Source organism: Vipera berus (genome assembly GCF_964194415.1).
Source record: "Vipera berus genome assembly, chromosome: 3".
Taxonomy (NCBI): Eukaryota; Metazoa; Chordata; class Lepidosauria; order Squamata; family Viperidae; genus Vipera; species Vipera berus.
The window spans coordinates 56804247-56819038 of NC_138204.1; the positions used below are offsets into that span (position 1 = coordinate 56804247).

At 38.5% G+C, this 14792-nt stretch overlaps 1 protein-coding gene across 1 annotated transcript in view; it reads right to left on the bottom strand.

The window, feature by feature from the left end:
- Window positions 1-14792, bottom strand: part of ERI3 (ERI1 exoribonuclease family member 3) — a 249715-nt gene that overhangs the window by 80225 nt on the left and 154698 nt on the right. Inside the window, exon 7 of the mRNA XM_081322277.1 lies at window positions 10176-10275. Coding sequence (XP_081178403.1) covers window positions 10176-10275 — 100 coding nt within the window. The remainder of the gene's footprint in view (window positions 1-10175; window positions 10276-14792) is intronic.

Consider the following 14792-nt stretch of genomic DNA (forward strand, 5'->3'; position numbering starts at 1 on the left):
TCATTCCACTATGGCTCTGTATATTTACCATACATATGTCTTTGAACTTGAAAATCATATGATGCGTCTCAAACCCTGTACCTAATGATGGCTCCCCTGAAGTGTTCATCCCATCCCATCCCTGCAGGATTAAAGAAATGAGCTACACCGAAGATAGCACGAAGGCAGTACACGGCCTCACTGATACTCCCAGTATTTTGCAAAGTCTCCCCACAGTAGGGAATAATATGCAGTGCCTAAACGCAACTTTTTTGGTTCCATCTGATCTACCTCAGCCAAAATATTATTGGGCCTATTCAGTGCTTTTTTTGTAAAAGAAAAAGGTGCCGGAACTCACACATGTCATACAACCCGCCTTGCCTACCCTACAAGGTTCCATCCAAAAAAGGTGCCGGCACTCCGTTCTGGGCGTTCTATGACAAAAAAAGCCCTGGGCCTACCTTGCTGGGTAGGTGGCAAACTACCACAAAGGCAAACAGATAACACAAATACCCAGACAAACAAACAAACTGCCTTCCTCTTCATCCCCCCATTTGTTTGCTAACTATAGGAAAAGAGTTGAAGGACCGTCTACATTGTAACATCCACAGGAATAGAACAGCAGTGATAAGAAAAGAACATACCACCAACCTCCCCCCCCCCCCGCTGCTACCAGGAGAAAGGAAGCACTGCATCCCTGCTAAAAAGGGCTGAACATTGGCAAGAGTGTTCTGTCACTTTTGCGCACAGTAATCCACTGTGCCACTGAGTCCCATCAGAGGGATTTTGAAAACTTAAATGATTGAAAGCACAAGAGCACCAGCTCAAGGTTCCCAGCCAGCCCAGACATCCTAATTAGCTTTACACACACTCCCACTCAGAGGGAAGAGAGCACATACAGGAAAAGGACTGTCACACTGCTTTTCTCTCTTTCTAAAAGCGTGGCGGTGCTTACCAGCTTTCCCACTGTGACACTTCTCATGGTAGTTAATTAGAATCATGTCACTGATTGGACCTTGACAGACATTCGGCCTGTATCTTGCCAGAGCCCATTCCCCTCCCAGGCTAACACTACTTCTGTAAATACCTCTCTACTTCCAAAAGCTTTTTATAGTGTCCTGGACAGAAACTCCTCCTTGCCAGAAATGTAGGCCATATTGCCTCCCTCACAGAACATCCGCTCCACCTGTTTTGAGCTGCCTGACCTTTAGCAGCACTAATTCAAAATGACACTGCTCATTTAATGACATTTCTCTTGATTTTTGTTTTAGTCTCTTTTAATTATTTAACTCTGGAGCCTTTGGCCCTTTTTCTTTCAACTGTAAGAGATTTATTATTTTTTTGTCCCCTTTTCGCAAAGCTGGTTTAGGACAGCACCTCAGCTCTGTCCATTCTTGTCAGTATCACATGAGCACAAAGGGCATTCACAGCAACTCAAAAAAGAAGACAGGACATTAATCAGAGATGTTCCTTAATATTCAAAAGATCAAATAAAGAAATTGCAAGGTAGGTTACAGACATCTGTGGCAGTGATTTGGAAGGAGCTGTCTTGATATCACAACTTCCTTTCTTCTGTAATCCAGCATTACACACAAGCAAGACGCCTTTTGGCCACATACTGCGGCTCTTCATTATTTTACAGCTGCCTGACAAGCAGTTTACCATATTTTTTTCCCCTTGAAACTGGAGACATGAATTTGGCCATGATATTTTAGGTTATGGAGAATTCTGAAGGGGTCTATTCTTAGAGAGTAGAATAATCCCATTCTTCACATAGGATTTTCATACCACTGCAGATCCCATGGTTAACCAAGGCCACCCTTCTGGAACCATATATCGCAGGAAGAAGAAAAAATATTGGGGAAAATTACATGAATGCCCAGAGACATGAGAGAACACCCCCATTCAGCCTGCAATCCTATAACCACTAAATGTAATTCAGCTGTGAGAGTTCCTGTCAAAGCAACCTACATGCACAGCAAGGATAACGGGAAGAAGCTCAACAACTTTAATTGCTGTACATTTGTTAATGCTTGAAGTCCTCCCAAACCAGTGAGACTTTTCAACCTAAAATGTAGAGCTTAGATTGAATCCTTTCCTAAACAGATTATCCTAAACTGACCACTGTTATATAAACAACATCTTGATGTTTCTGTGAGACACTCTCTCGGAGAAATGTTTGGGCAAGTAATATTTTGACTTAGCCTCCCAAATTCCTTTACACTTAAGAGCTGTCAAGGACACAGTGACTTGGGCCACAAAGGGAGCTGAAGACTAGTTGCCATGATCTTATCAGTGATTCTTAAAGTGGAGGTAATTACCTCCAAGGGGATAATTTGTGAGTATCCTGGGGGTAATAGGACAATTTATAATTGCGCATTTGAGAGTTGAGGATCCAGTTTGGGATTGCTGCTACTGAGATTCTTGTGTAAAACAACAGAGTCTGGGTTTTTTGTGGAGGTAATGACATTATCTGGGACTGGGAAGAAGAGTTATTGAGTGAAACAGTTTAAGGACCACTGATCTAAGCAAAGGCTCATGACCTGAATACCAGCTCTTAGACCCTGAGCATTAGCTCTATTTTTAAATAGTCCCTTCTAAGAAAACGTGAGCAACAGAAATAGATCTTTAAAATATACTATTTTTATACTACAAGTTTGTTTTCCCCAATAAGGAGGGCATTCAATTCTCTAAGAAGAACAATTATAAACATTTGTAATTTCCAAAAGTTTTTAGTTTATCTTGTTTAATAAACTTGGGTTGGAAATTTGGAAAAGTTTTGATAGTGGAAGGTAAAGAGAAACGAGGTTTTCTATTTTTAATAATCCTGTAATAATGATATGGCAATGGAAAACAACAGATGAGTGAAGCAATCAGGCATTTTAGCTATTTGGCTAAAGCACGCAACAATTCCTTCAATACAAGCACTTGTCACGCATGTATTTCATGCCTCTTGGTGAATGATAAGAAATAACTGGCAAGATCTTACATGAACAGATCGATTTTGTGCTTCTCAGCAATGATCATATATAAAAGCCTCAGAACTAGAAATTGGCCCATATACCGAAGGCCATATATATATCAGCACCAAAACCATTGCCACTTTGAAGAGAAATCATGCCACTAAAGCACCAGAATGCCATCTGCAATAGTGAGAGAATAGCTCTAGAGTCAGAGCTTTCTATTTAAATAGTAAGAAATTTGAAAGGAAGTGGGATTATTTTCCATATTCTAATTAGAAAACTGGGTTATATTATACGTAGAAATAATCATGGTGTAGCAGTGAATAGGCAGGTAACCATATATCTCATATTCAATGACAGATAGTACACATTATAGCCAACTGAGCTATAGGTAGCAATCATGCATGCAGGGAGATTATCAATTTCCCCCTTCCCTTTCTGCTAGAGAGAAAAAACTGTTTATCTTTTTACAAAAAAGATAGCAGCTGAGAACTGAGGTTAAGAAAGGGAATAGGTTTCTTCTATCTCCCCACAACCCTCAGAATTAACCAACTGACTACTCAAAGATCTGGAAAGAAGACCTAGAATAACTGAGACAGAGGGAAATGCATTTCAGGAAAAGATCTATCTTTGAAAATTAATTTTCAACGAGAACTATTCAATGAGATTACTTTTAACTACCGGTATGTGTATTTAAAGACTGAGTCTCTGGTACCAATGTTATCTTCATGCTGAGTACTTGTATGCTTTGTATTTTACATTATTCCACATTTTTTTACAAAGGAATTGCCTATAAATTAGAAACATGCTAGCATCATCTTGATGTATGATAAAAGCCTTATATTTTCCTTTATATTTTTTTCTATAGGTGGTTCTTTAAAGTCACTATCTGAGCCACTTATTCTATCTATCTATCTATCTATCTATCTATCTATCTATCTATCTATCTATCTATCTATCTATCTATCTATCTATCTATCTATCTATCTATGTAACTATCTATCTACCTCCCTCCCTTCCTATTTATCCATCTATACATCCATTTATCCATCCATCCATTTATCCATCTATCCATTACATTTATATGCCGCCCATTTTACTGTCCAAAACACTTCTGTTTTGCTTGGGCTCACTTAAAACCACAAAATGATTTTATACTTTCTTTTTCTCGCTTTTTTAAAATGTAAAATTGTAAATTTGATTTCATTTACATCTTGTGAGACTGATCCACTTCCAAATAGGAAGGGGAAAAGCTTGATTTCCCTAGTCATGCTCTTAAAAACCATAGGGGAATTTTTCCTTTTAACTTGCTAGAAAATTAATACAAATTGTGAAAGCCCTATATCAGTTTTGGAGAGATCATTCTAGATGAGGTGCTCCTAGAAAATGAACTATCAAGCCATATACAAAGGTAGGAGGCAGAGTTATGGAGTGATGCTTTTCGGCTGGCTTCCATCAAGCAAAGATAATGGAGAAACTAACAATAAAATTGTAAATTGAAGTCATGTGATATCACATTTAATAACCATGAGTTAACTTAACAACCATAGTAGAAATGCATTCTCTTTCCCTCTCTTTCTCAGTATGTGTGTGTGTGTGTGTGCGCGCGCACATACACACACACACACACACACACACACACAGAGGGAAAGATAGAGGGAGAGGGTGAGGGTGAGGGTGAGGGAGAGGGAGGGAGGGAGGGAGAGACAGAGACAGACAGAGAGAGAATGAGAACATCTAATGTACTTTGAAACTTTATTCCCTCAATCAAACATTTCCGTTCAAACATTTTTGGCTCTTAAAAAACTATTAAGGTATTTATTTACACACCTCATAAAATTAACTGGACAGTTTAAGATTATTTATTTTTTAAACTGATAACATATTAAAACCATCGATTATACATCCACCAATTATCAGTCAAGAATGTGCAGCAATGCTTCTCCAAAACAATGCAGCGTTTGTAAGGATAAGAGGCTGCACCTTGGCAGCTCCCTATGGGGTTGGTGAGTGGACAGCTTGGTAGGAGTTAATTAGAATCTTGTCACTAAGTAAATGCACCCTGCCTGGTCTCTGACAAATGCTCTACTCTGACACTGGGGGCCAGGAGACAATCCACATCAAGCTACTACAGGATGACCCTTTTAACACCAAGAGTAAACTCACTGCACAGCAAGTTGAAGCTCATTAAAACTGTCTACTCTGTGAGCATCCCATTAACCTCCCTGTTAAAAACATACAATCCCTCTTCTTTTCTTGCAGGCCTAATTAATGCCCAGGATCTGGAACAATGTAACACCCTAACCTTCCTAGATTTCCAATAAGTAAATGAAAAAAGAAAGTGGGGGGGAGCCAGAAGGATACAGATGTATCACCTACATCTCACACCATATTGGTGGTTGACCCTATCAAATAGGTAGGCTGTCTTATGAGACTTATACAGTGAGTTAAGGGAGATTGCCAGGGCTTAATCAGCAATGTAATTAGACTGTCATTTGGCTACATATTTCCATGGGTTGATTTGATATTCTTGTATATTCTAATTTTTTCCCCCAAACTGGATATGATTGCTAGGGTATGTACAGGTAGTCCTCGACTTACGATCACAATTGAACCCAAACTTTATGTTGCTAAGTGAGACAATTGTTAAGTGAGTTTTGCCCCATTTTACAACCTTTCTTGCCACAGTTGTTAAGTGAATCATTGCACTTAACAACTATGCAATAAGAATAACAAACATTCTTAAGTTAGTAACATGGTTGTTAATTGACTCTGGCTTTCCCATTGACTTTGCTTGTCAGAAGGTTGCAAAAGCTGATCACATGACCCCCCCCCCCCCGGGACACTGCAACTGTCATAAATACGGACCACTGGCCAAGCATTCAAATTTTGATCATGTGACCGGGGGATGGGGGTGCTCCAATGGTTGTAAGTGTGAAAAATGGTCATAGCTCACTTTTTTCATCACCGTTGTAACTTTGAACGGTCATCAAATGAACTGTTGTAAGTCAAGGATTACCTGTATTATCCTGGCAAGCTTAAAAAAAAAACATCCTGCGTGATACTCTTTTTCCTCCACCTATAAATAGTTCTGTAATCAGTGGTGGCTTCCTTCTTGAAAGTTTAAGCAACTTAGCCTAGCTTACGAGTACTAATTTACAGACGGCTAGGGAGGAAAGGTTTTTGAAAGATTTACAGAGGAAAAATGCAAAAAATAGGCACACTGACTCCACCACCCACATTTCAGCATGGCTGCATAACCAGAATTCACATCATTGAGCATTGATATCTGGAAGCTGCTTCAGACACTGCCCATTCTATAGAGAGGTATATAGTCAAAAGAACATCTGCTACCATTCTGACTTGAACATAGTTGAGGTATTCAGGAATGCATTGGCTTGGCTGTCACCACTGGCAACTATGACCACAGTACTATGTTACAAATTTTACTATTTTTTGGAAAAGCTAGGAGAACAACTCAGTGTCATTTCAAGTCCTTTCCAGGGAATCACATAAAGCCAAAAGACTGGAAAATTTAAGATGATTTCCAAGAGAAAAGGTGCTGCTGAAATTTGTCAAAAATGTCATCTTTGAACCACTGTGCAAGGAGAATGAACAAAACCCAAGGGACAATTACTCTGCTAATTAGCAGACAAGCCGGGGGGTGGGGGGTGGGTAATCTGTGCCCATTCTTCAGTCACACAAGTGATATAAAGAAACTGCATCCAAAATATGCCAGTATAGTATCAGACATTCAGCCATAATATTTTATATCTCATAAAATATTGCTGAAGAAAAATTAAGGAAAGCCAGCAATAAGAATTTCATCAAAAACCAAAAGCACACAGATCTTCAGTAATATTTGGGAAACAAACTGTTTAGTAGTGCCTTATTTATTTATTTATTTATTATTTATTTATTTATTAATTTAATTTGTACAGACTGATGTGTAGAGATACTGCAAAAAATAAGATGTGAGTACATTTTGGAATGAGAGTTAAGCAAAACTGGGAAGATGTTCCATAAATCACTAGTGAGTCCCCTTTTCTCATACTTAGCAAAAGATCTATGAAACAAATGGATTGTTAGAATGTTTCACTGATGTCCAGTATTTTTCATGTGATCAATATAGGAATTATTGGCCTTTTTAATGGGCTTCTTTTCCTTTCCTTATGTTACAACACAACATATTCAAATTAGCTTTGTTGGGGGAGTTTCATGGTTACATATGTAATTATATATGGGCGGGGAGAGAGAGACAGAGACAGAGCAACACAACTTCAAAATTGGAAAGTTCATCCCACCACAATTTTCTAGACAAAAACTATACCTGAAAATGACTTATATCAAAATATGAAAATCAAGTGGGGGTAGAGATTAGATATTTCCCCACGAACTGAGCTTCTATATACGGAAGTATTCAGAACAGTTTCTCATTTTTCCATTCTTCAGTCTTCGTAAAACTGATCAGTTTTATTTCTCATCTTAACCAGCACTATGGAAAAGAACAGTTAAGCATTCAGATTCATTGCTTGATTAGTCTTGATATCCCTCCTTCAAATATTCCGTGCGTGTGAGGGTGCGCATGCGCGCACGCACCCGCACACACAAATGTACACTATTAGTTTCACTGTGCATAGTGCTTTAGGTTTAACTGCTGACTAATCACAGTGGGTAATGGTAATGGTACGTATCAATAAACACATATAAACACTGTAAAAACACAAAGGGGAATGAGTGATTGTCCGTAGGCAGCCAGTAGTATACAGATATCCTCTTGCAAACTCAAAACAAATTATAGCAAAGATTATTGAAGTTCTTCTCTCATCAAATAATGTTTCAGGATAACAGGGCTGCAAATGGAGCAGGGCTAGCGCCAGTAGGATGCTGGTGGGACACTTGGGGCAGGGCAGCACTAGCACTGGGTGGTACTGGCGCCAGTGGGACGCTTGGAGCAGTGCTAGCGCTGGTGGGACGCTTGGGCAGGGCGGCGCTAGTGCCGGCGAGATGTTCGGGGCAGTGCTGGTGCCAGTAGGATGCTCGGGACGGGGCAGCGCTAGTGCTGGTGGGATGCTCGGGGTGGTGCTAGTCTGGTGGGATGGTCGGGAAGTGGTGCTAGTGCCAGCGGGCTGCTCGGAGAAGTGCTAGTGCTGGTGAGATGCTCGGGGCAGGGTGGCGCTAGCACTGGCAGGATGGTCGGGGCAGCGCTAGTCTGGTGGGGTGCTTGGGGCAGAGTGGTGCTAGCGCCAGCAAGATGCTTGGGGTGACATTAGTGCAAGTGTGGGGGGGTGAGTGCACACACACACATACGCACGCACTGGCCATTCTTTCACGCAGCCCAGTGACCAAGAGGCCATAGTCTGGTAGTGGGCCACGGCCCAGAGGTTGAGGAGCCCTGCCCTAATCCAAAATTACACAACTCGATTAATAGCAAATAACTTTGAAGGAACATTTAAAATTTTGGAAGGCTGAAGAGGAGTATTTTTTTATGTACAAAGAATGCAATGGTGATCAAATAGGGTTGTTTACAAGAGAGGGAAACAGGAAAAAAATGATAAGAATCTCCTAGTTCCAGAGAAGATTTGCTCATTTTAAATCTATGCTGATTTTGTTGGGACCTATCCCAACCTGTTTAATGCTTTTGCACATTGGGTTGCATTTGCAAGGGCATGCACATCTTTTACAATGATACAGTATTAAAAGAGAAAATCCTTGTTTAAAGAAGAAAATCTGGTTTACAGGTTTAAGACTAATTGCTTAGCTCTCATCAGACACAAGGGAAACATTTAACCTCAGTGTGTTGCACTCACAGATAATACGCTGGTGTTGTCACACCACAAACAGCACCTTTAGGCTAAGTAAAATAAAGAAACAAAATCCTTTACAAATAAAAGACAGTCAAGAAAATTGGAGAAAATAACCATCGTTGTATTCAACTTTCCAGCAGGGAAAACAAGCTAATGTCAGTCCACTAGATGTACAAGTAATTAAAGACAGTGACAGGTTGTATTGTAGAAATGTTTGTGGCTTTCGTGTGGTAAGAAAAGCCATTACAAACACTTCTATAAAACACCTGAGAGGAGATAAATGGTTTGAAGGAGATCTGGATAATAATGTAAAAAAACCTCTATACAACCCCAGCGTACATGAATGGCTGAAATGAACCTATACCCAAGCAAAGAAGCAGCCAGTGGTATATTCCATCAGCATACAACCAGATCCATAGTTTAGAAGGAGATTGCTAATTAAAAGCTGGTGAGCTTTAAATAATTCATCTCCTTAACTCATATTGATTTGATAGTTTAGTGGTAAGGATCTTGAAACAATATTAAACTGTTTCCTCCAGGCCTGGGTGGTAGATGACTTTTTTTTCTGTTGCCCATGTATAAATTTACAGCTGAAAGCAGCTGATAAAAGAGAAAGAAACACAACATAGAGAACATACCTCGACAGGCACAAATGAGGAAAAACTATTAATTAACATATCTCAAATTTCCCAAACAGCACTAGGAGATATAGTATGCATCTACTGCTAAATACATACCACAACACTATTTCCTAAACTGCAGGTAGGTGAAACACATCGTATTCCAAGCTGCATCTGCTACAGAAGTCATTTTATAATTTTTCCCATATATCTTAAAATCCCCATAAGTCAATAACATCTCTCAGAAACATCAGCAGAAGAATAAAGAGCATGTTAACGAGTTCAAAAGCAAGCATGTATGTGCTTAAACCTATCCCTTGAACAGAAATACAGATTAGAAAATAAGGACCATATAAGGGGTAACCTGACATGACATCAGGATCTCCATATCTTAACAGGGGAGGGAAAAAAACAAAATACTCTCCTGAGATGTTATTAAAATCTCAAATGCAAACAGATTCAAATCTTTTAAAGACTTATGAAGAGGTGACGGTTGGTACAAAAGAAGGAGGACACTAAGTAGGCCATGTGTGTGATTGCCTACTCTGCTTAAAATTACTATTCTAAAAAACTCCTTTCCATTCATAAAACAACTTTATCCTTCCAGATTTAGCTTCTTCCCTCTTTTTGGATTATCCACATCAAGGATGGGATCCAAAATAGGAGAACCACACAGGAAACTGAATTTCACTGGCTGAGAGCCTCTTATCTTGAGAATTGCATCAGAGCAAACACACAGCAATCTTCCAATTATAATACACAAAGAGCGGGAATATAGATGGGGAAAAATAGGACTTGTTTCTTACCTATCCCACTGTGAGGCCTTCCTATGTGCTGTAGATTCAGTCCTTTGTTCATATCTAACAGCCCATTCTTTGGCCAGCTCCCCATGGCAAAGCTATATGCCTGGAAAAGAAAGAAAATCCTTTAACATGTCAGTATAGCAAGACGTTGACTCAATATCCTTCAAAATACTTGATTTAGCCATTCTTCAGCATTAGGAAGTCCAAATATTTGAATCATTTTTTTTGAAAGTCTACACCTCTCTTTTCAGTATTTTATTTTAGGTATTCTCATCCTGATATCACACTTCTATTAAATACAAATTCACATTCTCAATATTCTTTTGAGTGACAAAACCTGACTTGGTACAAAGGCTTTAAAATTGTGGTGGATAGCATTGCTAAGGTATTTTTTCTAGATTTCATCATGAAAAATGGCAGGTTTTGCTCTCCACTACAACAAAATCATAAACATTTATTATTTGCACTAACCGGTAAAAATTGACATTATATGTGTTGTTCGCCACTATCAATGTTGTCCCTTTTAAAACAGTGTTTCCTACATACAGCGTCTCCCTATCTTAAAATTTAAAAGTGAAGTAACTTTTAGCAGCCATCACCTAGCCAGGAAAAAATAACATTTTTGCTGTTTTCTATAAGTAGCAATTACTTTTTTGCTCCTGTAGCCATTATGTTAAGACTAAGGTCTGATCCTAGCTCCCAAAGGCAAACCCACATACCAAACAATCTGATTGTTACGCTTCTAATACATAGGAAATTGTCCAAGAGCCTTGAATTGTACTGGGGCTTTGGTTAATTTTCATCCCCCGCTTCTCATTATGTATATATATGGAGTTCTATTTAATCTCTGGCCACAGAGCCTTCCAAATTACTAGAAGACAACAAGAGCAGAGTAGAAAGTGAAAGGAGCTCTCTCCCCCCACCCTTCTTTCTCTCTCTTTCTCCATCTCCCCTTTGAGATAATCTTGATGAATGTCTTCTGGCAAGTACACAAAGATGTTCATGTAGTTTTCTAGCAATATTTTTGGAGGTGGTTCACCATTGCTTTCTAGACCAGGAGTAGGCAACCTCGGCTCTTTTATGACTCGTGGACTTCAACTCCCAGACGAGTCATAAAAGAGCCGAGTTTCCTACCCCTGTTCTAGACAGAACTAGAAGTCAAACCTAATCCAATGCTTTAACATTCTGCTCCATTAGTTACATTGGCTCTGTTCCACTAAGGACCCTTACAGCGTGCTCTGTGAATTATTGGAAAAAACCCTAAAACATGCTGAAAACAATAAAGTCTAAGAAGCCATGAATCCATTAAACAAGTCATATTTTTTTTCCTTTTCTATTTGCTTGACTTTCTCAAATGCAGATAGCATTTTGCTGCTTTTATCATTTTGCCTGACTGTGCTTTTTTAAGTTCATTTGTGCCTAAAATCCAAAATTTGGAAATATATCTGAGCTACCGTATTATAATATAAATCTAAACAGTTATATAGAAAAACTCACTGTGCCTTGAGACAAGTATATTAAGGCAACCAGGTTTTAAGCAAACTCATCTACTGTTCCTGTTTGTCAATATTTCAGTTGCACATAGGCTTAGTTTACAGCGGGTCTGTAGACTAAAATAGTAGGTCACAATTTAGTTTGTACAATTAGTTCTTCTAGGTCGGGGTAGGCAACCTCGGGTCTTTTATGACTCATGGACTTCAACTCCCAGAATTCCTGAGTCACCTGACTCAGGAATTCTGGGAGTTGAAGTCCATGAGTCATAAAAGACCCGAGGTTGCCTACCCCTGTTTTAGGTGAAGATCATTCTTCCTTTCTTCCCTCTACTTCCCCACATTTTCCAGATAATCCTTTGGATTCCAATGAATAAAGTTGAAGCTTGCCTCCTGATTCTCCCAAGCTTCCTCTCTTTGTCACATAGCAAAAACATGAGAAGAAACAAATTATCTACTACACTACCAGGCCTGATGAAATAAAGCAAAAACTATTTTCTACCCATTCTTCTCTTTTTTTTTCAAAAATTCTAAGGATAAGTATGCACATAAAGCAGTATTGAATCCAAATTTCTCAGCTTGAAAAGCAAGTCATTGTAAAAAAAAACCTAGTAATTTAAGAAAAGGAGTAGAGATGTGTACTTCTCAGCATACTACTTGTGATTAATCTCAGACTTTACAATATCTTATTTAGAATATTTGAAAAACGTAATGGGAAAGAAAATGGAACAGAACATATTTAAACTCAGAGAAAAGCAAAGGGATCATATCCAAATTTCATCCCTCTGCATCCCTCTTACTCAGAGATTTTTTCCCCCACAAACTTCAAATTATGCCTTTTTATTCAGAAGTAAGCACAGATTGCTTGCAAATTCCACCTCAGTGTTTATGTACTCAGAACCAAGGTAATCAGCTTTAAGATCATGAATGCATGGAGGAGTGATCCATTAAAAATTCATCTTTCAGACTCATATTTTTCTAATTCAGCAATTTAGAAACACAAGCTCCATTGTACAAACAGTAAACTAAGGCAAACAATTTCAAGATCTTGAATATAAATGGGAAAGAGTATACATGGCAGCATCTATTCATATGGATCCAAATGCAAATTCAGGAAAAATGAATTTGTAGAGAAATACATTTACACATACACACATATAAAATTCATTTCTCTCTCTCTTTCTCCAGTCTGATATTTCTTTCTTAGAAAATTATTTAATTTATAAAGTACCTCCTGGGAAGGAAGTTCGCTCTCCGTATCTGCTGACACTGTTCATTTAAAATAAGAGGACAACTATATAACAACATTTTTGCTAAGGCTCTAGATTTATGTCATCAATTTAAAAATACCACTATATTTGTAGTTAGCTCTGTAAGTTGATTGCCATAAAACTACAAGGGGGAGTAGTCTGTGCCAGGGCCCTACCTCATTACCTATCCCAAAAAGCTGCTCTCAGCTTCCACACTGAGTGTGTAATTCATAAAATAAGGTCAGAAACCTCTCTAAATAAATGGGCACTAGTGCTGTGCTGCTACCACTAATAAGAACAATCACTTGAATGGCCAGTTGGGAGTCTAGGAGGGACAAAACAACACTACACTATACCTGATCTTGCCAAAAGGACTTCCTGCCACACATACATACAAACACACATATGCACACGCACATGTGCACGAGCGCACACACAGACACACACACACACATATTTTGCTATTTCCTTTGGGCGAAGCAACATTATGAAAGCAAAGAAAAAAGTAAAAAATAGTAGAGGGAAGGAGGGAGGGAAAATCTAATGTTTCTAACATCACTACATACTGTAGTTATACATCTATCTATTAAACACCCAAGAAGACATCATTTATACTTCTCCCAATTCATTTTTTTGTTTTGACCACCAGCCATACATTTATACTTTTTCTGTCTGTTTATTTATTTATCAAAGCTGTGAACATACCTAATACTTCTTCTTCCTCCTCCCCTCATTTTTTTTATGAGTGTTTGTTTATCGAAGCGGTGAACATACCTAATACTTCTTCTTTCTCCTATTCCCCCACAACAACAGTCCTGTGAGGTGAATTGGGCTGAGACAGAATGAATGGCCAAAAGTGTCACAGCCAGTTTTCATGCCAAAGGCAGGTCTAGAACTCACAGACTCCCAGTTTCTAGCATGGTGTCTTAATCACGAGACCAAACTTGTTCCCTCATATGTTTTACTACCTTAAATCATTGATACTCCATTCAGCAAACAACCTTCAACTCCAGATTCATGCAAAACAATAATTCAATCTTACTGTTTATCATGTGCTGTTTTCAAAATCAATAAATTACATTCATTGACTTCTTAATGTCCTGATGAAGAATCTGAAAATCTGATCTACATATGCTCTGCATAAACTTGCACTGCCTTTCCCAAATTTTGCTCACTGCCATATTTTATATCCTTTCACTCACAGTTCTCCTACACGTTTTTCCAGACCCATCTGACAAACAAATCCGATTGTAGTTCTTGCATTCATTCTTGCAATCTTTCCTTTTTTGCACAGTTAATCCATAAGGAAACCATATCTATATTTGACATTGCTCTACTTACATCGTCTGTACCTGTGATTTACCATTTTTAACATTCACAGAGCACTTATTATGTTGTTCATCAATTAAGTTTCCAGATAATATGCAAATATAAAATATAACAAAAGACACAAAACATAAAACACAGAAACACACTACCAAACTTAGGCCACCCAAAAAAAATCTCAACCAAAAACAGAAGATTAACACCACTACTAAAATTCAGAAAGTTGTCTGAAAAAATAATTTTAATAGCTTTAAAGATGACCAAAATTTAAGAGGCCAGATGGACTTCTAGGGATGGGGCGTTCCATGTATTAGGAACTTTCCTTTAGTTTATATCCACCCCACCTTTAATGATGCATAGATTCTAAGCATGGACCTCCCTCAATGATTTCAAAAGATGGACAGCAACTATTTGGAGAATAGTTCTTACTGTTACTTCAAACATCTTTTTAGTTGTTTTATTTCAGTTCTTCCATAAGAAATACTTTTCAATAGGGATCAGCAACTAGGAGAGGCCAGCACCAAGTAAGCTTTCTATTCCAGAAATGAGACATA